Below are 21,840 nucleotides of genomic sequence, written 5' to 3'. Positions count from 1 at the left end.
CAAGATCCAGCAGGAGAAGCCGTGGGCGCAGGATCCCAACTACTGCCGCCGGGTGAAGATGTCGGCGCCTCTGGTGCTGCTGAAGATGATGGTGCACGCTCGCTTCGGCGGCACCATCGAGGTGATGGGCCTGTTGCGGGGGATGACCGACGGCGACACCATCATCGTCATGAACGTCTTACCGCTGACCTTCGAGGGGACCAAGACGCGCGTCAATACGTACTCTCAGACCTACAAGCAGGTGAGGTGCCTCCCGCTTCTTTTGAGCACCAGGAAGAGCATTTCCTCTGGGATGCACAACAAGTAGATGTATGTCCTAAAACCCTTCGAACCGAGCCTGTCTACTTATTTTAACGCACCTCCTCAAATTCTTCCGTTGTCTTCGGCTAGGAGGTTGAAGAATGTAGTGGGATGTTGTCACCAAGTGATGTTGCATCTGTTGGTTAAGCGTGCGAGAGGCTTTGTCAGCTATCAAGGAATGAAGATCCCCGGAGAATATGGTTTGTCAAAATGCATGGGGCAGTGAGACCAGTCATGCGTTAGAGACTGTATCAGAAGACTTGGATGAGGAAGACTTGCAAGGGAATTGACCACTCCTGAAGCTGTTTCATGGAGGAAACTGAGAGTTGGAGGTGCTGTGGAGCCATCAAGTTGCGATTTCAGTCAGTGCTCGTGCTGTTCTTTTTGGTGGCGAGGGTCTTAACATGCAACCAATGACTGATACCTTTGCGTGGAGACATGTCAGTGTGCCCTCTGCTCCTCCTGGTAGGTGGCTCCATACACTATCCTGCTCAAATGGATCCTGGCTGGTTGTATTTGGTGGCTGTGGAGAAGAAGGCTTCCTCAAATGAGGATTTGGATGCCCAACATCCATCCTGGCTGCCTCCTATGCATGCATAGCTATTGGCACGGCTGGTGTCCTTCTACGTGACACATGCATATTGGCATGGCAAGAGATACCAGCTTCATGGACGCCCTCCCTCGAGGTTAGGGTAGTCATTGTCATCAAATTTGCCTTGGATCTGACATCTATGTTTCTTTGCAGAACTAGATCTTTCTGTATTGTGCCCATGTTCTTTGGCTAAAACCATGGGAATGTTGTTCCTCCTCAGTGCCTAGGCGCTTGATGTTTACTAAGTTGGAGTCAGGCTGTAGCTTTGGAATTCTACACAATGAACTAATAAACTATGCATTGTGGGACAAGGAGGTGTAGCTTTGCCCGTGAATCAAATAATAAATGCTATTAGAGTAGCATGGACCAGATAGAAGTAGCTGCCTTAAGTTTTGTTCTCAGACCACTCGATGATAGCATGTTGTCTGGTGAATTTTTTACATGGAGAGTGGACAACAGCTGTGTGTGTGTGAGAGAGAGGTACTTCCGCAACCCACTTGTCTTCAGCCAATCGTCTATAAAGATGGGGTGGGGCCGATGCATGAAACGCACTTCGTCAGAGACCGACAGAGTTGGGTTGCTGTCTTCTCCGCCTGTATCAGTTCAAACCACTTCCTCTGCCGTAAACCGGCAAGTATTCAACACGAACGGGTACCGCCCGACCATCGTCTATAAGATGGGTGGGGCCAAGAGTGGGGAACACACACGGCTCACCTCTCAGGAGGCGGTGGGGGCCACTGGGCCGATGGCAGACCCCCAAGTGTAAACCAAAATCACCCGAGCATTCCCACGCTGCCCGCGTGACTTCGCCACCTAACGTCAGTGCCGTTTCCGCTATTCTCCCCAACTACAAGCCCAATTGTATAAAGAGGATCCGAAAGGTTAATGCATGGAGGGGGGCACAAGGGATCCTTTTCACTGCCATTGCGATCAAAACCAGTAGGCCGAAGAGGAACGCATCGGTGACAAGTTCCCACGAGGCGCCCCTCCTCGCACCACTTTCCCGTTCTACTGAGCCCTAGCACCGATCCATCTCTTCCCATATGGCCGAAGCGCCGACGCCTCCACCGCCGCCGGTGATCGGGAAGGCTGGGAGCTTCACTGTCTTCATCACCCCGCCGTCGACCCCGACGCCGTCTGAGGGCCCGAGATCCCGCATTGCGAGCCCTGCGCCGGCATTGAGCTCCAGCAGCCCCGGAAAGGAGGCTCCTTTCCCGGTGAAGGCTTCCCTTTCGCCGCCCCCTCTCGTTGCCGCCCCGCCGCCGGTTCAGGTTCCGCCGCAGCAGTTCGAAAAGCCGGCCGTCAAGTCTGCAGGATCCGTGTTCGGGTTCCTTTGGGACGCCGTCGTCAAAGTCCAAGATGGTATCTTTTTGTGAATTTTGTTTGGGCGCGGGGCTTGTAGTGGTTTTTTCCTTTCCTTATTCTGTTTGGTTTTTGTTGGCAGCGCATTTAAGTTTGGATGAATACTTGGCGGATTGGTTCGGGTTGAACCAGTCGAAGTACCAGTGGGCTTTGAATGATTACTATGAGAGCAGTGGAAAGGTTAATTGGTTTTCTTCAGTGTTTCTGAGCTCTCTTTTACTTGATTTGGCCGTGAAATGTGCTGTTCAACTGCTTTATAATTCATTTTTCTGTTGGATGGTTCCGATTTACCAATTGGAATTGCTTCCTAGAGCAATGTGCTTGATCTGTAAATGTCCTCCAAAATTGGTTTGGCATTTTATACGGAGACTTCTTTTTTTACTTCCTCTGACTGTTTGCATAATTCCTCAAATCTGTTCTCAACAAGCAGTTCTACCTTAATGCTGTCTGCCTACATTATTTACTTTGATCTGCAAAGAATCATCCGAATGAATTAGGGACATCTTGATACTTAAGAAAGGAGGTGAAATACATTTTGGGAGGGTGGTTAGAAGGGGCCTAAGAATTGGTGCAGGTTTTTTAGTAATGAACCTAGAGAATCATTCTTGATATGACCGTGATCTAGATATTCTCTTGTGCTACTCTGAGATTTAGTTATGTTTACATCAGTTCCCCTGCTCCTTGTATATGAGGATTTGAAGAAGAAACTAGGCATATATGACAATATATTCAGTATTGCTGATCAGTGTACATGAGGTTGAAATCATAATTCTAACTTTGAAGTTTTTTTCGTACGAATCATGGCAGGGACTGATGCATGATATCATAAATAAATATCTTGTGTTGACACCTGAACTCTGTGTCTGTTCTCAGTCATGTATTGTATGTTCTTTGTATGTCAAATTGTTCTCTTTTGTGCTCTATCGGAACTTCATAGAAGATGAGACAGACATGGTGGCATTCATTATATTGACAACTAGGGACAATGTGTTTAAGGTTCATAACTAATTAAGATTTGCATGTCAAAGTTGGAAGTGCAATTTGATATGCAAATATGGTTGGTCTTATCGCCAATTAGGCTGGGAAAGTTTATTTTGTTGTGAAATGTATATGTACACAACCGTACAAGTACATAGGCCACTAACTTGAATGGAGAGGTCAATACAGGATAAAGAGATCTCTAGTGGAATGTCTTAGTGAAGAATAAGGATTAAGAACATCTATTTGATACAGCTTTTGTCTATCTTAGTGTGAAAATAAGAGCATTTTGAAATTGGCATGTTATTCTCCTATACCTTGCAAATATAGGGCACTTATAGCATTATGTAGCATGTTCATTCTGTTAGTCCATTGAATCTAGACAGTAGTGATCCTTTTTCTTTAGTTAATGTCTTGGTTCCCCATGTGGTTTTGATCAGGTCTTTGAGTTCAGGAATGTATCTGCATTTGCTCTAATTCATATGGTTTGCAAAGATGCTTTATCATCCTTTGCAGCTTTTGCCTGGTGCAACTTTGGGAGTTTTGAGATTGTCTCTTGGCAATAGTGCGCTGATTGCATCTGACACTTAACCACCTTTTCCTTTGCATGTTTCTTCCCAAATTTAATTTTCATAATCTTCCAGGAGGATCTTTCAATATCAATGTCAGACCATCGACGGATTTTCTTGATTTTGATGTGCTAGTAACACATCCTATCTTGTTGTTTGATGAGTGAATTTATTATTTATCGGAGTGCCTAATTCCTCCCGTATAATCTATATTTCTTGGTGGGTCGAGGATCTAATGTAAGTTTCCTTTTTTGTATTGCAGGAAAAGGAAATTGGCAAAGTTAGTAAAATAAAAGAGCTCGCTGATAAAGGGCAAGCCATTTGATAAGTTACTAGGGAGGTAAAACTTATCACAATATCTTCCATGAAATTGCTTGTTTCTGAATCTGCTCTTGCATTTCTGCCATGTGGTAAGCTTCTTTAATATTGATTTTTCAGATCCAAAACTTAAAAAACCTCCGGTGAAGTTCATATTTATAATTGCATATCGATGGTTCAAAGCGTTCTCCATGAATTACCAACAAATGATCCTACGACGGCTACCATGCCATCATGCTGATCACATTTGCGGCATTAAGGAGGCTGGAATCTGTGATTAATGTTTCACCATGTTAGCATTTTAATATGGCCAATTGCTAGACATCATCCATCCGAAACCAATCAAAGTGATTTCTATGTTCCTTTTGTATGACATTTAGAGCTCTATTCTATTAGTTTATAAAATGTTTGCATTAAAACTTCAAGTCCCTCGTGCCAGTTTTCTCAAGCAGCAACACATGAGAGCTGTAAACATCATTCGTCTATGTTGTTGGAGAAGGCATCCACATCTATTCGAGTTCTCTTCCTGTCTGCTGCTCGGTAGCTTCAGATCAGAAAAAAAGAATAAATTGGTGAAATTTTGATTGATTCTCAGGTGACTTCATTTTAGTTCGGGGATATGTAAAAAGATTTCTCTTAAAAATATAAATAAAGATTTAGATGCTTTTGATAATTAAGCATATCATTATGTATAAAATTTTGATTGTTATTGTATTGTCATCCTTTAGTGTAAATCTGGAACAGTAACAAAGTTACTAGGAGATCAATAACACTTACTACTGCTACTTTTGCAACAAGAAGGAACAAAGATGTGACTAGAATTCAACCATGTGGGAGGCTTGTGTGTATAAAGGCAAGTAGAGAGGTCATCAAGAACAGATCAAAGATCAGTCCTCTGGCAAACTTGAATGAACTGAAGTAATATGGGTGCTCTCATATCTGCAAACATCTGAAATATATAGCAGAAGATAACCAGTGGCCTCTCTCAATCTATTATCTTCATATCATTTTACTTTGATCTTTGCTCTTCAGATCTAGAATTCTGATTCCTATTTTTCAATATTATCACACAAACTATCTAGCTGTTTGGATTCATAGTTTTTGCCCACTTGATAAGACACAGAGCAGGTGCAGGTTGTAGTTTTCTGATCCTTGTCTTCTTTCGACACAGAGATGGGCGTGTATCTGAAATGATAAGGCTTTCATCACCTTCCTCGGCATCCATTTCGATGTCATGCTTCCTTTCCCGGGTTGGCTGAGTTCAGTCCTTGGCCAACCAAGGAGATTTCCTTGGTCCCTTCCAATTATTCCACAGCATCTGTTAGTTTCAGGTATGTTCATGATGATAATTCAGTCCTAGGTAACATCGCTTGTTTCTAATCTTAATCTCAGCTGATCCTGTGGTTCTCCAAATAAGGCAAAAGCTCCACAACCATAGCTGATGAATCTAAGATAGCCAGGCAATTGAACTCTCATATATATGAGTTTTTGGGAGTAAGACTTGCATCGGTGGAAGTCTCATGCATTAATATCTCCTGTCGCTTGTCGGCTTGTTACATCACGATCTAATTTACTCCCTAAATTACCAGCAGTCAGTCTATTAACTTGTGCCAAATGTCTTGACCTGCTACACCTGATAGATCGACAACATAACCATCACAGCACAAGTGAGTAGTTATGATCATTACTTTCTCTCACTACAATGGTGTTAGGTCAATGGCATTGAGTGCTTAAGCAAATCTATGATTGCGATCTCCATGTTGACGAAGATGATGAGGCAGTATCACATTCGTCGTCGACGTCGTCCAGATCATCAAAGCCCCAGGACTCTTCTTCTTCCTCCTCTCCCTCTGGCATCTTCCACTGATCTTGCAATATCTTCCTGCCTTCTAGTATGTCCAATGCCTGCCATTACTCATTTGATTATCATCATTAGGAGTTGTCTAATCTAAACCAAGCAAAAACACTACATGTGGGAATGACCCTAAGAGCTAATCAGAGACGGACTCTGACAGAATTGTTAGGAAGAAAGCAACCTGTCACCAATATATTCCTCCTAAGTCACCAGTAGTTTGGCCTTCAATTAGGCATCCAACTAAACAAATGCAACTTTGATAGAGAGAATCAATCTACCATGAAACCTGCATCTTCTCAAGTTTCCTGGTGTTGCTAAACCTTTTACTTCCTTCCGAGGTTCTTCTACTGTCCACTTCAGTACATTTTTAGTGGGTTTCAATGATCTTTCAGTGCCTTTTTGGCATGATTCTTTCATCCTAAAGTTGTTGTTCATGTGACCAGCAACAGTAATTTACCTCAGTCATGGAAGGGCGCAGTGTTGGGGTTGTTCTGATGCAGAGGGAGGCTGCAAATGTGAGCTTCCTCAGCTGATCAATGTCGTATTCATCTCCTAGTCTTGCATCCACCAAAGCTTGCACAGTGCCATCACGTAGATAAGGTTTTGCCTGTATGAAACAAAGTTAGCAGTAGCAGTTCTGAAATGTTCCCGATATCTATCAGATGCAGCTGACACTGACCCAGCTGAGCAAGCTGTTGTGAGATCCATCCACTGGTTTCCTTCCTGATATGATCTCCAAGAGGAAGACGCCAAATGCAAACACATCGGTCTTCTCGTGAACGATCCCGTGCATGAAGTATTCCGGCGCCAAGCACCTGGTGATACCACAAGCGTCGTTAGCTGCTGCGAGCATCAAAGACCTTGCGCTCCTGCATGAATGTTCTCGAGGAGTTCGTACCCGAACGTCCCTTCTATCGGTGCCCGTGCCACGGCGCGGTGTGTCCACTCCGTTGGAAGCCATCTTGCGAGCCCGAAGTCGGAGATCTGCGGTGGAGGAGATGGATTCGTCGTACAGATTGAGAGGAGAAGTAGCAACGAGGTTAGCTGAGTGCTGCTACCTGAGGCTCGAAGTTGGCGGTGAGGAGGATGTTGGAGGCCTTGATGTCTCTGTGGATGATCCTTCTCTGGCATCCCTTGTGTAGGTAATGGAGCCCCCTCGCAGTGCCCACGGCGATGTCGTGCCGCAGCTTCCAAGCCATGGGAGGAGAGCTTTCATCTGCACATAGCGTACACATAAGCTCGACCACGTTCTTCGTGTGACATTCTCCACGAACAGCTTCGCACCCGATGTCAAGTTACCGTAGAGGTTGGAGCAGACGGAGCCGCGTGAAGAGAACTCAAAGATCAGATGGAGGTCGCGGTCGACGCAGCATCCGAGGAGGGCGGAGACGTTGGGGTGCCGGACGTGGCCGACCGCGCCCAGCTCCGTCAGGAAATCCTTGGTCCTCTGCTCGTCCGACGACGCCCTCGTCAGCCTCTTCACCGCGATCGCCTGCCCGTCCTCGAGCACTCCCCTGTACACCTCGGCATACCCGCCTCTCCCGACCAGGTTCTCTGCAAACTCCAGCGCCACCAAAACAACAACAAGATGATGAGAATCCGCCGGAGTTTCCCATGTAACAGCGCTCTGAAACATGGAGTCAGCAGACCTTGGCGAAAGCCACCAGTTGCTCGATGTATCTCCTCGTGGGAGAAGCATCTCCAAGTTGGCTTGCAAGGTGGCTCCTCGTCGAACAGATGATGGATAGGTTGGCTCTCACGAACAGGGGAGGCATTCTCCTCTGCGTTCGCTTGTCCTCTGCTCCTCCGACCAATTCCAAGAGACAGCAAGCGTTTAAGACGCATGCTTACGACTCTGTCTTCTGCTCACTTGCACTCGAAATGCAGGTGATGATCAAAGAAGAGGAGGAAGAAGAAAGGGAGATGCAAATGCTTTAGGAACTCCTAAAGCAGTCCACCATCACTGCACACAACCAGAGGAGGATGCTTAGCTTTCCGAAGGAGACAAGGTGGCAATACATTATGATGAAACTGCATGAGGGAAGGTGGGAGTTTTCTAAGAGGAAATGGTGGCGTCATCCCTGCCACTGTTCTCAACAAAGCACGCTCGACACAAGGCTTTAATGGTGGAAGATGAAACCAGAGCTACTTTTTCATGCTCGGCACCCAAATAACATGGTCATGGAAGGAGATGAGCAAAGCAGCGGTCAGCCACTGAGCGTGCCGGTCATCAGAACCATCTCATCCATGGAGCCTGAGAAACCATGGCACATGGTGGATGACCCAAGCAGCCATGGGTGAAGTGCCGAGGAGGGGATGATCATTGGGTGGAATTATTTAGAAGTGTTCCCGAGGGGCCAAGATTTGGTGGAGGAGTGAGTACTTGGGGTGGAGGACCAAATACAGGTGCAGATGGGGTCCCAAGCCACATTAATCCCTCAATGATTCATGTTGTGCATGAGAATGCCATGAATGATGCTTAGAGAAACTGTTGGCAGAGCAGTGAATTGGTTGTCAAGATAATATCAACTGGAATGGCTCAAGAACTACAAAATTGTCAACCTACATGATGAGAGGTGGGTGTTGCCCCGACAGCTGTTTGTTGAGAGAGAGAGAGAGAGAGAGAGAGAGAGAGAGAGAGGACTCATTGTATGATTTAGTGTTCTGATTAGATTATCATAATAATCTAATTATATTATTACAAAAGAGAGAGGGAAAAAAATATTTGATTCCATTTAGGTTATTACAATAGTTATCTTATTTAGTGTTCTAATTATGTCAACATGAACATTCTAATTATGGGAATAAGAGTTCGAATCTCAACCTATGGGAATAAGATCCGAATACACACCATCGCCTATGGGAATAAGAGTTCAAACCTCAACCTATGAGAATAAGATCTGAAGACACGCCACCACCAAACTGAGTGGTCGGGTATAGTTCGACTTCTTCTTATTCATATAAATATCCATAACTGAGTGAGTGGTTGTATATAGTTTGCACATCTTATTCATATAAGTATCAAATAATTTTGCATTTCTTTGCTAACCTAAGTTAGCAACCAACACTGGTAGAGGTGATTAAATTAACCTCACCTCACGAGGAGAATAACATGTGATTCTGTGATACATATATCAACACACACACACACACAAACCATTCATCAATAGATGTGTTGAATTATTTGGCGTTGGGACCTTTCTTCCATGGATCTAACAAGTATTAGATTACTGTCTTCCAAGGCTTTTGTATGCTTTTGTGATTGCCGATGTCTTTAGTCTTCATCTTAAAGTTCGAAACAGAGGAGAAAAAGTAGGCCATGGTGATTGTGAGTATGTGGAGGAGGTGAACAGGAAAGTGGTGGTGGTAATTTTATTGCTATCACCACCTTGCTCCAAGTGCACGCGTATAAAAAGCCTCAACACAGAACAGTATAGGAGTGTGAGCAACATCTTGCTCCAGATTGTATAGGCTGAAATGAGCAGGGAATTAAGCCTTGCGCATGAATCAGAACAGCTCCCAAAAAGCATGTTTAATATACATGTTTACTATTCACTCAGTTGAACCATGCAAAAACGTGCATCCACAAGATCAAAGAATCAACGTCAAACTCAAAAGAAACATCCAAGCAGTCCTTTTCTCCAGTTTATCCAATGTAGATTCTTTCAAAAGAGTGATTCTTTCGACATTGATGAACTTTGGGCATCAAGTTTCTGCAAAGATAAAGAGCAGTGCCACAGAATGCCATGAGAACAAAAGAGCATTAGGAGGAACAAAACAGTTCTGTTCATGTGTCAGGTACATATAAATTGTAATTGTGGACAAGCAATAATATGAGTTAACCTGAAATTGCTGACCCATGAATACATGTCCGATGAATAACTAATGCAATAATTTGCATCTAAAGAATTGTCACATTGATTATCGAGTCCAATAGCTTCCTCAGTGCCAAAGGTTCGTGCAGAAGCCTGTTGGCGCTGGAGGTGGCCTCTTGCTGCAGATCGCTTCCAAGAAGGTGTCCACCAACTGCCCTGCAAGGCTTGGGGGATCATCGATCAGCGTATCAACGTAAACACTAACAATTCTTCTCTCCTGTGGGGTTGCTCGCAGGCTGAACCAAGTCAAGAACTTCACCCTGAAGTTGCTCTCGATGTGCCCCTCGCATTCCAGCCACCTAATGACCTTCACACAGTATTCATATAACCCTTCCATCGACCCATCCTTGATATTTATACCCTCAAATTTTCCTCCACCTCTTTTCTTGGATGAACTTCCTGGTTCCGCGTCTGGATTCAACGAGCCTTTCTCAAATATATTAAAACCACTGTTCCCTTTAATGCACCTTCCAGAACCTTCTGTTCCAGTTTCCAACCTGCAGGGAGGAGTGGCAGGCAAGGTGGGATCTGATTGTCCAAATGGTACGATCACCATCTCATTGACGACAGGAGTGTTAGATTCATTATCCGACTTCGGGATGTCAGATGCCTGGTTATTCTCCATAGAGTTAGTGGACTCGATCGGAATGGTTGAGTTTGGCTCCTCATCTAATGCAGAATCAGAGTGCCCATGTGAATCCTCTGGCTCAAGAACTTCTGCTCCACTAATACTGCCCTTGCATTCACTCTTTTGGTGGCTATTATCTTTCTGGGCATGATCGAATGATTTTTCTGTCTCGAGAATCTGAGGCTTCTCACAATCATCAAAATCAATTTCCGGCAACTTATTCAAGTCAGCACATGCAGAACTATTGGTATTGGATTCGTCTCCCTCCAAGGGATTAGACAAGCCACTACTGTTTGTTTTAGAGATTTGACAATGTGGGTTTGATACAGTTGTCTCCAGTGCCAAACCCACAGAGTCATCAAGAGAGATAGCTTTAGTTTTTACTCCAACTTCCCACGTGTAGAGGTTCCGCATTTTGCTGAAGCCTACCACCTTGAACATATATTCTGTGGCTGGAATTAGTTCTGTTAATAGCAACCTTTTCTTCGGTTTAAACACAGACAATGATGGTTTCCTGGGGTATTCTGGGTTGTCAGTCTTTCGGTGCCACAAAGTGAAACCAGCTAGCTCTTGAGCTAATGGTGTGTTATCCTCTATATCCAATGCCACAGTAAGAGATGTTGGTAATATCTCTTCAAATTTGATGAAGCTGGAGGACACCGTACCAATTTCTGTAGGCAATAAAAATTCACAAAAAAAAAATCAGTCAAAACCAAACAGATACCAGAATGCTCAGTAAACCTGAAGCTTAGTGAAGCTTACGTTGAAGTTGACTATTAGCTGACAAAGAACTACCACGCATAGAATCTAGTAAGTCTACTGCATGGGCACACAGTCTTTGAACTTCAGCACCAACAGAGAGTCGGTTAACAATTCCACGTGCCATGTTTGATAAATCATCGATAGGCCCAACCTCTGCCTCCAGTTTCTTCCGTGCTGTGTCAACTATCTCATGCAAACTCTGATACTTTTCAGTTAGGCTGAGAAGTTTATGACTAAGAGAAATACGATAACATAATGCATCAACTCGTCGTGCATCTTTTGCGATCAAGAGTTGCTTTTTCCAGCATCTGAAGAACAAAAAAGTCAAGGTAAGAACAAAATGAACCGTCATTGAAAGTCAATTGTTCCAACATGTGATCACAAAGGAGTTTCTATTCTACTATGGGTATCAGCACTGAAGCAAAGATTGCTCTAGACAATCTAAAGCTGATTTACTTCATAAAAATGGTTCATGCCAATGTCTAATATATGATAACCATAATGAGATAAACCTTATATCTTAAAAGAACTTCACTAGGAAAGATCAAGTTGACCAAACAAGTATAACAGTAGCAAAATATCGACACATTTAACTAGATCAACAAGACAAGACATTTGAAAAGTACAAACACAGTTGAAATAGATGTTATAATCGTTGATGATTCATCACAAATACATGCCTGGATCTGTCCTTGCAACAACATTCTTTATCAAAGCAACATGCTAACATAAACTAAACATTCCTAGCCGAAGAAAGAGAAACAGAAATTATGGAAATCTTTAGTTTATCAAGTACCATCTTAGATTTTAGAAATTAAAAAGAAGTCCCATTTATATCTGTATTTGAGAGAGTTAACACTGTATAGCAATTGCTACTTGTGAAAAGAGAATATCTTAGCAGAAACTTACTCCCGCATGGTATTCCAGAATACTCATTCATAAGCACTTCTTGCTCGTATATTCAGTCCCAGTGGCCACAGTGGCAATCATGTGTTTCTCCACTTTATAAGAACACATACATCCATATGTTGCCTCTCTTCTTTACCAAATCATCTTTTCAATGACCAAATTACACCTCAATGCTTGTGTGTTGCTTAACAAATTATAATTCGAGACTAAATACTTCACTTAAACTCCTATCTCTAGGTAAAACCTATGGCACTTTTGGCTATTTAACAAAATCGCTGCAGTAGTATCTTGCTGGTAGTATGGAGCTGTAAAATTTGGTACAACTTGTACAACTTTTATCATGTGCAGTAATAAGGCTAACTGATGTAGGAAATGTATAATCATATTTAGGTCTATTTCAAGTCATGCATTGCTCATGGAGATGGATCATCAGCGTTTCACAAACATCAAAAGCATGTACAAGAAGACCAATTGATCCAGCATTTAAATTTCTCTAACCAACAGCTGCAGATCCAATATTAGATATAGATCTAAACCCTTAAAGTTTTCCTAGGTTTTGCTTACCTCTATCTGCCCACATGGGAGATAAAATGTATAAAGCCAAAATTATCAATTTATTCAAGTAGAATCAGAAACATGTATTGTTCGTTCCAGTTTTAGTTACTAATCAACAGTCATCAATGATGGGGAAAAACAATGAAAGAATCCATCGTTCAGATAATCCTGAAGAATAAAGAAATTTTAAATGCATCAAACTCATCAGAAAGTCATCTGCTCCTAAAACTGACAGACTAGCTAAGCTAACCATAACATATACTGATGTTGCAGTGTCACAATTCCTTCAAGTAACAAGGAACCCAAGAAGACAAGACAATTAATTACGTCATGGCAACTTAAAAGAAAAGTTACTTAGATGCTAATGATCTAAGATCTCTCAAATTAAAAGAAAATTACGTCATGGCTCAGACAGACTGAGATCTCTCAAATTCAGGAAGCTATGCTGAGCAGTTCAATATGCAATATTCATTTTTTTTTAAATGGTACATTGAATAATTTACCCAAGCAAGTCATTAGCTTTTCCACAGTATGTACAGTAGTAGCTCCCATCCAATCTTGTGGTGCACTGCCTGCTCTTCATGATACCAGTCCTTTCATGCTTAAGAGCACACTCGAGATGACAAGACAGACCACATAAGTCACCTTGAGAAAAAGCCTCGGAGCCACAAAATAGCCAAAGGCTAGGGTCCTTATTGTCATCATATTTGCGACAGATGCAACATGAGCAACGCTTACAAAATGCATCTTGTACGTTAAGAGTAGCCCTGCAGGCTGAATTCTGGCAGTATCTAATGTTTTCAAGAGCTTCTTCAACATCACTTGGTTGGAGGTTGCTTGTGATAATTGGCAAACGTGATGGATGTTCATTCTTTCTCTGTCTCTTCGATGGAGTTTGAGGGCTAGGTGTAGATGGGACCTGAGACGAATCACTGTCTTTTGCATGTTCTCCAGAATTTTTATCAGATACAACTCTGAACAGGTATTCGATCATCTTCTGTTTTGTTAAGCTAGTATACTTCCTCTCCTTTCCTATCTCTGCACACAGGATCTCTAAAAGGTCACGCCGACTCCATGTCTGCAACTTCTCAGGAGCACTCTCAGGCCATTTTGATAGTTCACGTATAAGTTCTCTCTTCTCCTCGATGCTCAACTTACTACATTTAGATGGGTCAAGTACAAATCCTGTAGTAGTGAACATATCAAACTAGATTAGTAAATTAGTGAAAAAACCACCAAAAAGATGTAAAATGGAATATGATTATGCAAAGACAAAATGTTAGATGATAAAGAAGATCCCCCATTGTACAATCTCCCTCTGATATGGGGTCGGAGGAAAGTTGGATGTGTGAACATTATCCTACATGCAGAGAGCTATTTCCATGAATCAAACCCCTGACATATAGGCTGCAATAAAGTAACCACTTCCCGGTGACAAGCTGATGCTTATAAGGTGTGCGACGATATCACATTATCTATGCAGCAGATACCTTATAAAGTAGTTTAATAAGGACACCTGATGCCAGTGAGTCTCCAAGAGACCAATATTATGGAACTTTTAAAAAACCTGCATGGCCATGCCGTAGCATTCCCCCGGCTAACCATGCAGTGCCGATATGTTTGCAGTAAACAGAACATTCCTAACATGAGAGGTAGAGGATGAAACTGATCCAGAAACTCAATAAAAGCAACCACTGTAATGGTAATGTATTTAAACAACTTGAAGCAAGACAAATCAATGTGAAGCTAGGAACGGTGTGCATTAGTGCCTTGGTGCATGTTACAAATGAGCTGACATTTGATATTTAGGACCTTACAAGCACGTGCTTAATCTATAATTGAGCATAACAAGTCCAAATCTGATTCAATAAAAACATGAGAATGCAAATCTTAAACCCATAAAACAATACTTCACAACCATCCGATAAATTTGAACTTTGATCTCATATATCATAGATGACAGGGTTTTCAAATTTTTTCATGAATTAAAATAGACAAAAAAAACCTATCAGAGAAAGAACTCCTTATGAATTCAATTACACAATATTCTCGCAGTAGCAAATGCTTCTGAACCTAATAACCAGAATTTCACTAGGATGAACTTCTTCTGATTCGTCTAGGCATATGAACATCCCTAGCGCTGGCCAAGACAGCATCTCATGGCCAACGAGAAAATAGAATGAAAAGGTTCATTCTGACGCATGAAAAAGGACAAGTGGAATAAAGAATCAGCTTCCCCTATTTAAGTTTCACCGAAATTTTGGGGAAAAAGTTTCCAACTCCCCCAAACATAGTAATCGCCTGGACACGATCCACAAATGCAACAAAGGGACAGATTCCACGAATAGGAAATCAAAGAAAACCACCAAAAAACGTATACAAGAATCCAATTTTTATCTCCACCACCAAACCCCTTAAAATTTCCGATTTAATCAAGCCACAAACCGCAAAAACCACACGGAACAGCGAAAGACCTGGAAAGTTTCAATTTTTACATAACCCAAGCTGTGATTCCCCCTCCAGTCCATCCGAACAAGCAGATCGGGTGCTCCTGAAGCATCAATTGTCAAAAACACGGTAAAAGAATCAAAGACCACCAGCAAGACGGCGAGAAACGTACCGGAAAAGGGCGGATCCATGGCGGGAGACCTCAGTTTTCCCCTCGTTCACATTGCCATCTCAAAGCTGATCTTTTTCCGCACCTGCAACGCGGCTCGCCCGTCCCAACCTAAAGGCAGCCAAGAATCCCATTAAATTTCGCATTTTTGTGCCTTCACGTTTATCTCACCCAACCAAGAGGAAGAGAAAGAGAGAGAGAGGCAGGGAGAAGAGGCGGGGGGGAGGAAGGGGGCTACGCATACCAATGGAGGAATCCGTGGCTGACCGAGTCATCATCTTGTCGTCTCCTCTCCTCCTCCTCACGTCTAGAGATTCGGACGTCACCGGGAGAGCGAGAGAGAGATAGATGACACTCTCCGTAAGATTAGATTAATGCTCGGGAGCAGACTGTGGCCAATCAAAGCAACACGATAGTAACAAAAGGGTTTCTTTTCTGGATTGTTTTGCATATTGGTCCTTCTATCTTTAGATTTTACACATTAGTTTTCTACATCCTGTTATTGATGATATTGAAAGTCTTTGTAACTTTCTTCCCTCCATATTTTTATTATAATATGTGCCAAATTTAAGTCAACTTGACCCGCGAAGAAATTCTTCTTCTTAAGTGGAGTTGACTTTGAGAGATACTGTTTTGTACATGAAAAGAATAACTATCTACAATACTTCTTTGAAGGATTAAAATAAATTATTTGTCACTGATATATCACTTGTAGTGTTTGATCGAGAAATTCAAATATTTAGAGGAACATTTTCCACTAAGAAATTCAAATATTGATGTCAAGGGTAACATAAACATTTCAACATTTGTAGGATATTAATATATCTTTAAATTCTCAAAATATTCTATGATATTATCTAAAATTATAAATTTATCAACATGAGAAATCAACATAATTTATATATTTTATGAGGTAAAATTTTATTCATTTATTTGTAAATATTATTTTATTATATATCTTGACCATATGAATTTTTCATAATATTTTATTTTATTTTATTTATTTATTTAAAAAATATATATTTTTTTTAATAAATATTAAACTATTAGAATGATAAATTTATCACATAACATTCAATAGAATCTTAAAATATAATTTTACTAAACAATAATTATATCAATATATATTTAAGATATACTTTTTTTATATTATTTAACAAACATTGAAGGAATGGAATATACATTCGCTCAAATCCTTTTCTCCAAATATACATCAAAATAATAAAAGTATTCCAAAGACATACTTTAATCTATTGGCTTGGTTTCATTTTTATTTAACATAGTTAACTCAATCATAAACATGCCCTTTTAGTATATGAACTTATTATATATATATATATATATATTAAAAATTTCGTTGTCCTTCCACCGTTGGATTGAGGTTCCAAGTTCATAAACATAGTCCATCAGATCAAATAAGACTTTGAATTTGTATGCATTATATATATTGAGAGAAATTTCTTTAAAAATAAAAATACTTAAAAAACCAAAGATTATAATAGTTTAAATTTTGTTAGAATCCAAACCCAACAAATAAATAATAAATAATAAATAAACAAGAATAACATATCTTATACTTGAATATTATCTAAATTAAATACTTTTAGATATATTACTCATATTAACCAAGTCTTAGAAATATTTAGTATAAAACTTTGTTCGACAAACGATAAAGGTAAAAATTTCAATCAAGACAAATATATTTAAAATGACTTAGAAAAAATTAGATAAAGAAAAATATTTTTTATGTATGCACAGTTGAAAATATATTATATTCTCAAGCTTATGCCAGATCAAATATTAGTTTTATAGTTAAAATACTGGGTACATATTAAAGTTACTCAAGAATAAAAATACTACAATACTACAAAGAAAGTAAAAAAATATCTGAAAGATATTTAAAAATCAGTGAGAACAAGTTTATTATATTGATCTTATATATTAATAATATTTCGCTTGCCAATAGTGATCTTGATTTATTATATTAAACCAAGAAACTTCTCATTAAGAATTTTAATATGAATGATATATCTTATGTTATTAGCATTAAGATATTCAGGGACAGATCTTAAGAATTATCTTAGGAATGATATATTAACCAAATTTTAAAGAGATTGAGTATACAACTTTGTTTAGCAAATGATAAAAGTAAAAATTTTAATCAAAACAAATATTTTTAAAATGACTTAAAAATCAGATAAAGAAAAATATTTTTTATATATACACAAATGGAAATATATTATATGCTTAAGCTTATGGCATATCAAATATTAGTTTTATAGTTAAAATATTGGCTAGGTATTAAAGTTACCTAAGAATGAAAATAATAAGAGACTATGAAAAAAAGCAAAAAAATATCTGGAAGAGATAAAGGATTATATGCTTACATATATAAAATTTGATCAGCTTGAAAAAATGATATTTTCTAAGATTTGATTTTGTAAATTATGTTGATAACAAGAAGTCTATTTTATGATTTATATCTATATCAATTGGAGAGATAATTTATAAGAATAGTATAATATAAATTATATTATTAATAATAAAAGTTGATTTTGTGATATGTTTTGAGATCACTAATCAAGTTTTATGGCTATAAAATTTTATCTAGGGAATTGGTGTAATCAGACTCAATTGCCAAGTTGCCGAAGATACTATGTGATATATTATAGTTTTTTTTTTCTTTAGGAATGATAAGTACAATCATAACTCTATGCATTAAAATAATTGATGGTTCAAGAAAAATATTTAAAAATAATTAATATCAATTAAGATTTTAAATTTTACTATATTGATTGTTGATCAATTCATTTAATATTTATAGTCTAAGGTGTTTAAAAGAATATGTTTTTATGATTAAATTTATATGTAATCCATAAAAAGATACGATAATACACATCTAAATAGATATTATACTTAATATTTTTATTTATATTCTTAAAGTTACTTATTTTTACTCATATTTATATATGTATATGATTGAATACATTAATAGGATTATTTTGATAAGATAAACTATAAGGGTCATTTTATATTACATTAGGAAGAATTAACAGTATTGCGATACATATAAAAAAGTATGATATTGATGAGATACAATCGCTATAACTCATATTAGTAATCAGACTTAATATGATATTATATTTATTAGATTTATTGACTTATTTTATAAAATTCATGCACACGTGTAATTTTTTTAAAAAATTAAAATATAATTAAAATATAATTAAATATAATTATTTTTAAATAATTTTTTTTATTTATTTTAAATATAAATTTTTTTATATCTTATCAATTAATGAGCTAAATAAGAGAATATTAAATTATGAGTATAATTGAATTCTAATTATGGTTATCGACTAATATAAAAGAAGTTCAATTATGATAAGAATTCTTAGGAGGACTTTGATTCGAGAAACTCTTAAGTACTTATTTTAGATACTTTGTTCTTATCTATAAATAGAAATAACTTTATAGAGATTAAAAATATAATACATGATATTATCAAGAGATTATAGATATTCTCTTATCTCTCCTTAATCATATGAATCATTGAGATATTATAGATCTTCTCTTATCTCTCATTTATCCATAATCAATCGCTAATAGTAGTCTGGTGAAAAATAAGAAAAGAGAAGAAAATGAGTATAGTTATCTTTGTAGATCGATATCACTATAACTTTTAGATCGCGTATATAGATGAAATAAAAGTTTTCCGAATGACATTGAGAAATACATATCGTAAATTAGATATATTATTATTTAATTTTAATATAACAATAATATAAGGATGATTTTTATATTTACATGGATATGTCAAACATGAATAGCTCCAAATATAAGAAGAAGAAAAATCCAACTCGGTGTCATTTCTACGACAGCAAAATCTGTATGGAAAACATATGCTAAAAGCCTGCGTTCTTCGCACAGTGAAGTGAACCGGGAAGACACTTGCATATCACATTGTGTGATAGGAGGAAAGAAATATAATAGCAAACAAAGTGTGCTCGAGTGAAGCGTCGCATGCGCAGAAAACGACCACTTCCGACTTGAACGGCGCCATGGATGGGTAGGTTTCCAACATGCCACGAGAGTGGGCTTGCAAGCATGTGTCCTGTCACCACCCACTTACCATTCCAATTTACCCATGCGAGCTGTTGCTCTCACTGCAAATGTTTGAGAAGTATTCATCAAATGTTGATATGATATTAAGAAAAAAAATAAAAAAAATTAATATAGAATATTAACATGTTGATTGAGGTCGATCCTTTTTTCAATTGTGATGATATTTCCAACACACAGATCAGGAGAATTCTTTGATCGGTCATCTAATCTTATATTCAGAACATAGAAATAATTCTGGCACACTCATCCAGTCTTCTTGTTTCTTCCAATTTGTTTTCTTGGTTCTCGGTCTACCTATACTACTATTACTCACATTATATTTAGCTTAGTACAGAAGATGGAGTCGAGAAGAAAAGGTGTCATTTGGTTGAAACTAATCAATGGTCTTAACCAGACTTCTCAAGCAAATTAAAATGATTTGCTCCTTAAAGAATTGAAGTGCACACTCAAAAGGAGTTCACATCTCCTACTCTTCCACAACCCACCGTCAACGACACTGATCAGATTAAAGAACACAAGAGAACGACGAGAAAGCCTACACGAACACATGGCTCCGCTAGTGCATGTATCAGTCGTTGCTTTGCAATCAAACGACCGATTGTTAGCCGTCTTCGCAAATGAAAAGCTAGAGATGATGATGTGAAGTGAGTAAAGAAAACCCATCTCTCTGAGAGAAATATCGAGGAAAAAGGCAGACGAAGGTAAAGCACAGACCCCCAGGAACTGAGAAAGTTCGCTCGCTTGGAAGGAACGTGTGCACCAAACCTTCGATCAGGCGGTCCACTGCTGAATTCATTCGAGTATGCGCGATTACTCGATGTCATACATAAACACAGTGGACTTTTAATTGACACATGCAATGATATATAACACAAAACACATGTTGTAGAGGAGAAACTCCCAACGCTGAAAGAGTCGATGTCATACGTAAACGTTGCTTATGTCGTCAACAGTCGTGGCTGGGAACAAAGGTAAAAGAACAACACTGTTTCCGCTTCTGCTTCGACGATGCACGAGAGAGGTCCGTCGCCTGGTTCTTTCAGCTCTTTCTTCTTAGAGGCGTTCTTCCTCGAAAGAACCGACAGTGCAAGCGAGGCAACAACGATCGTCGTCCCTTCGAAACATGGGAGAACGTTTGGTCTCCATGCACGGTCATGTCGGGGAGTCAAAGCCAAGCTCTTCAGTGGCCCGAGTGGTGGTCTGTGCGGCCATTGGGCTCGTCGTGGGTGCATAACGACATGCCACGTTTTAGATGGTACACCTGTGCTCTATAAATGATTAAACATTAAAAAAATACTTAATGCATAATGCTTAAGGGGATAATATAAACGTCAAAGAAAATAAAAAATACATAATAAAATGCGCATCCGGGGAATCGAACCCCGGTCAGTACCGTGGGAGGGTACTATGATACCACTACACCAGATGCGCTTTGGTCGATTGTTAACTAATTTTCATAAAATATATACTTAATTGACAGAGTCCGGCTTTAAAAACATTGGTACCCGTTCTCGAACACCGTCTTGATCAAAACGAGTGAATCCACCAATCGTCGATCACCACGAGTCAACAACTAGTCGACACTCGTCCCGGACCCACAGACATTGACCTGGACAGTTACGATATCCATCCTCGCTTTCCCGGCAGACCAACAAGTAGGGCCGTCGACCTGTTGCGTCGCCCCCATGTGACAAAGCATGTGTCTACGTGCTGTATACATGCTCGTGTCGCTGTTCCCCACGTGCCCCGTCGCCGCTTCGGGCTGATCAACCCATTCCGATCCCACGTGACAAGTCCAAGCCACGTCCGTTGAGCCCACCCGTCTACGTCCAACTGGGCAACCCCCACGGGGAGATCAACTGACTCTTGAAAGCGACGTGGCCAAACTTAGTGTCGGAATGTATTCGTGTGCGAAGTGATCGAGACAGGCCGTATTATATAGTCTCACATTACTGAAAATTAAAAGACTCGATAACATATGTCGGACTCGAATGATCCACGATTTATGAGCTTAAATTTTAAGGTGCGTGCATGGATGTGTCTTTTTAAATTATAATATCATATTTTAAATTGCATTCCATAAGCTCTCTGCAATATAAAATCCTTTTGAAGTTATTCAGGATATTCTGAATGATCATATCGAATGTGTATTTATGTTTCGCGGCAACCCTTTTTCTAAACGAAAAAAAAAGGTGAATAATTATCCGCTGAAAATGACAAGTCAGTGACCACCACAAATCTCCCTGATGGTACCTCAGTAGCATGCAGAAGATAAAGAGACTTGTGTTCTCCCGTTTTGTCTAACCGCTGAGTGCTTTGTTCTTTTCCAAGATTCCATATCTTTAACATATAGACTAGAAAGCATATACCATTATCTTCAGAAAACAAAAAAAAA

General features: G+C 39.4%; 3 protein-coding genes and 1 non-coding gene across 9 annotated transcripts; 1 reads left to right on the top strand and 3 right to left on the bottom strand.

The window, feature by feature from the left end:
• Positions 1–1,778: 1,778 nt before the first annotated feature.
• LOC135609423 (pollen-specific leucine-rich repeat extensin-like protein 3) lies at positions 1,779–4,544 on the top strand. The gene is made up of 4 exons (XM_065102690.1): positions 1,779–2,254; positions 2,337–2,434; positions 4,064–4,141; positions 4,240–4,544. The coding sequence occupies exons 1-3, from the start codon at positions 1,936–1,938 to the stop codon at positions 4,124–4,126; spliced, it is 480 nt and encodes a 159-aa protein (XP_064958762.1). The 5' UTR covers positions 1,779–1,935; the 3' UTR covers positions 4,127–4,141; positions 4,240–4,544.
• A 569-nt stretch (positions 4,545–5,113) lies between these two features.
• On the bottom strand, positions 5,114–8,258 carry LOC135609422 (probable receptor-like serine/threonine-protein kinase At5g57670). Of its 2 annotated transcripts, none has more exons than XM_065102688.1 (7): positions 7,624–8,258; positions 7,259–7,528; positions 7,033–7,190; positions 6,873–6,958; positions 6,654–6,789; positions 6,432–6,581; positions 5,114–6,024 (listed from the first exon to the last, which is right to left on the bottom strand). In XM_065102688.1, the coding sequence occupies exons 1-7, from the start codon at positions 7,817–7,819 to the stop codon at positions 5,860–5,862; spliced, it is 1,161 nt and encodes a 386-aa protein (XP_064958760.1). In that variant the 5' UTR covers positions 7,820–8,258; the 3' UTR covers positions 5,114–5,859. The 2 variants fall into 2 exon arrangements, with proteins under 2 accessions (XP_064958760.1, XP_064958761.1); XM_065102689.1 differs by having other exon boundaries at positions 5,576–6,024; positions 7,274–7,528.
• A 1,463-nt stretch (positions 8,259–9,721) lies between these two features.
• On the bottom strand, positions 9,722–15,720 carry LOC103980279 (protein VERNALIZATION INSENSITIVE 3). Of its 5 annotated transcripts, XM_065102687.1 has the most exons (6): positions 15,565–15,582; positions 15,324–15,431; positions 15,178–15,254; positions 13,207–13,888; positions 11,240–11,547; positions 9,722–11,148 (listed from the first exon to the last, which is right to left on the bottom strand). In XM_065102687.1, the coding sequence occupies exons 4-6, from the start codon at positions 13,695–13,697 to the stop codon at positions 9,917–9,919; spliced, it is 2,031 nt and encodes a 676-aa protein (XP_064958759.1). In that variant the 5' UTR covers positions 13,698–13,888; positions 15,178–15,254; positions 15,324–15,431; positions 15,565–15,582; the 3' UTR covers positions 9,722–9,916. The 5 variants fall into 5 exon arrangements, with proteins under 5 accessions (XP_064958759.1, XP_009394890.2, XP_018680845.2 ...); XM_009396615.3 differs by lacking the exon at positions 15,178–15,254 and having other exon boundaries at positions 15,565–15,720; XM_018825300.2 differs by lacking the exon at positions 15,565–15,582 and having other exon boundaries at positions 15,324–15,549.
• A 5,085-nt stretch (positions 15,721–20,805) lies between these two features.
• On the bottom strand, positions 20,806–20,876 carry TRNAG-CCC (transfer RNA glycine (anticodon CCC)). The gene has a single exon. It is a non-coding gene; the product is annotated as a tRNA-Gly (tRNA).
• Between the last annotated feature and the right edge of the window lie 964 nt (positions 20,877–21,840).

This window comes from Musa acuminata, chromosome BXJ2-4 (genome assembly GCF_036884655.1).
Source record: "Musa acuminata AAA Group cultivar baxijiao chromosome BXJ2-4, Cavendish_Baxijiao_AAA, whole genome shotgun sequence".
Taxonomy (NCBI): domain Eukaryota; kingdom Viridiplantae; phylum Streptophyta; class Magnoliopsida; order Zingiberales; family Musaceae; genus Musa; species Musa acuminata.
Note: the sequence above shows the minus strand (reverse complement) of the source record. Positions and strands in the feature narration are given on the sequence as shown.

Excerpts from the sequence above, each read along its gene's own strand:
- LOC135609423 (XM_065102690.1), top strand. The coding sequence starts at position 1,936 with ATGGCCGAAGCGCCGACGCCTCCACCGCCGCCGGTGATCGGGAAGGCT. Across the intron at positions 2,255-2,336 it reads CGTCGTCAAAGTCCAAGATG|CGCATTTAAGTTTGGATGAA; the intron begins GTATCTTTTTGT and ends TTTTGTTGGCAG. Across the intron at positions 2,435-4,063 it reads ACTATGAGAGCAGTGGAAAG|GAAAAGGAAATTGGCAAAGT; the intron begins GTTAATTGGTTT and ends TTTGTATTGCAG.
- LOC135609422 (XM_065102688.1), bottom strand. The coding sequence starts at position 7,819 with ATGCGTCTTAAACGCTTGCTGTCTCTTGGAATTGGTCGGAGGAGCAGA. Across the intron at positions 7,529-7,623 it reads AACTGGTGGCTTTCGCCAAG|AGAACCTGGTCGGGAGAGGC; the intron begins GTCTGCTGACTC and ends TGGAGTTTGCAG. Across the intron at positions 6,582-6,653 it reads ACAACAGCTTGCTCAGCTGG|GCAAAACCTTATCTACGTGA; the intron begins GTCAGTGTCAGC and ends TGTTTCATACAG.
- LOC103980279 (XM_009396615.3), bottom strand. Across the intron at positions 11,548-13,206 it reads AAAGCTAATGACTTGCTTGG|ATGCTGGAAAAAGCAACTCT; the intron begins GTAAATTATTCA and ends TTTGTTCTTCAG. Across the intron at positions 11,149-11,239 it reads AGCTAATAGTCAACTTCAAC|AAATTGGTACGGTGTCCTCC; the intron begins GTAAGCTTCACT and ends TATTGCCTACAG.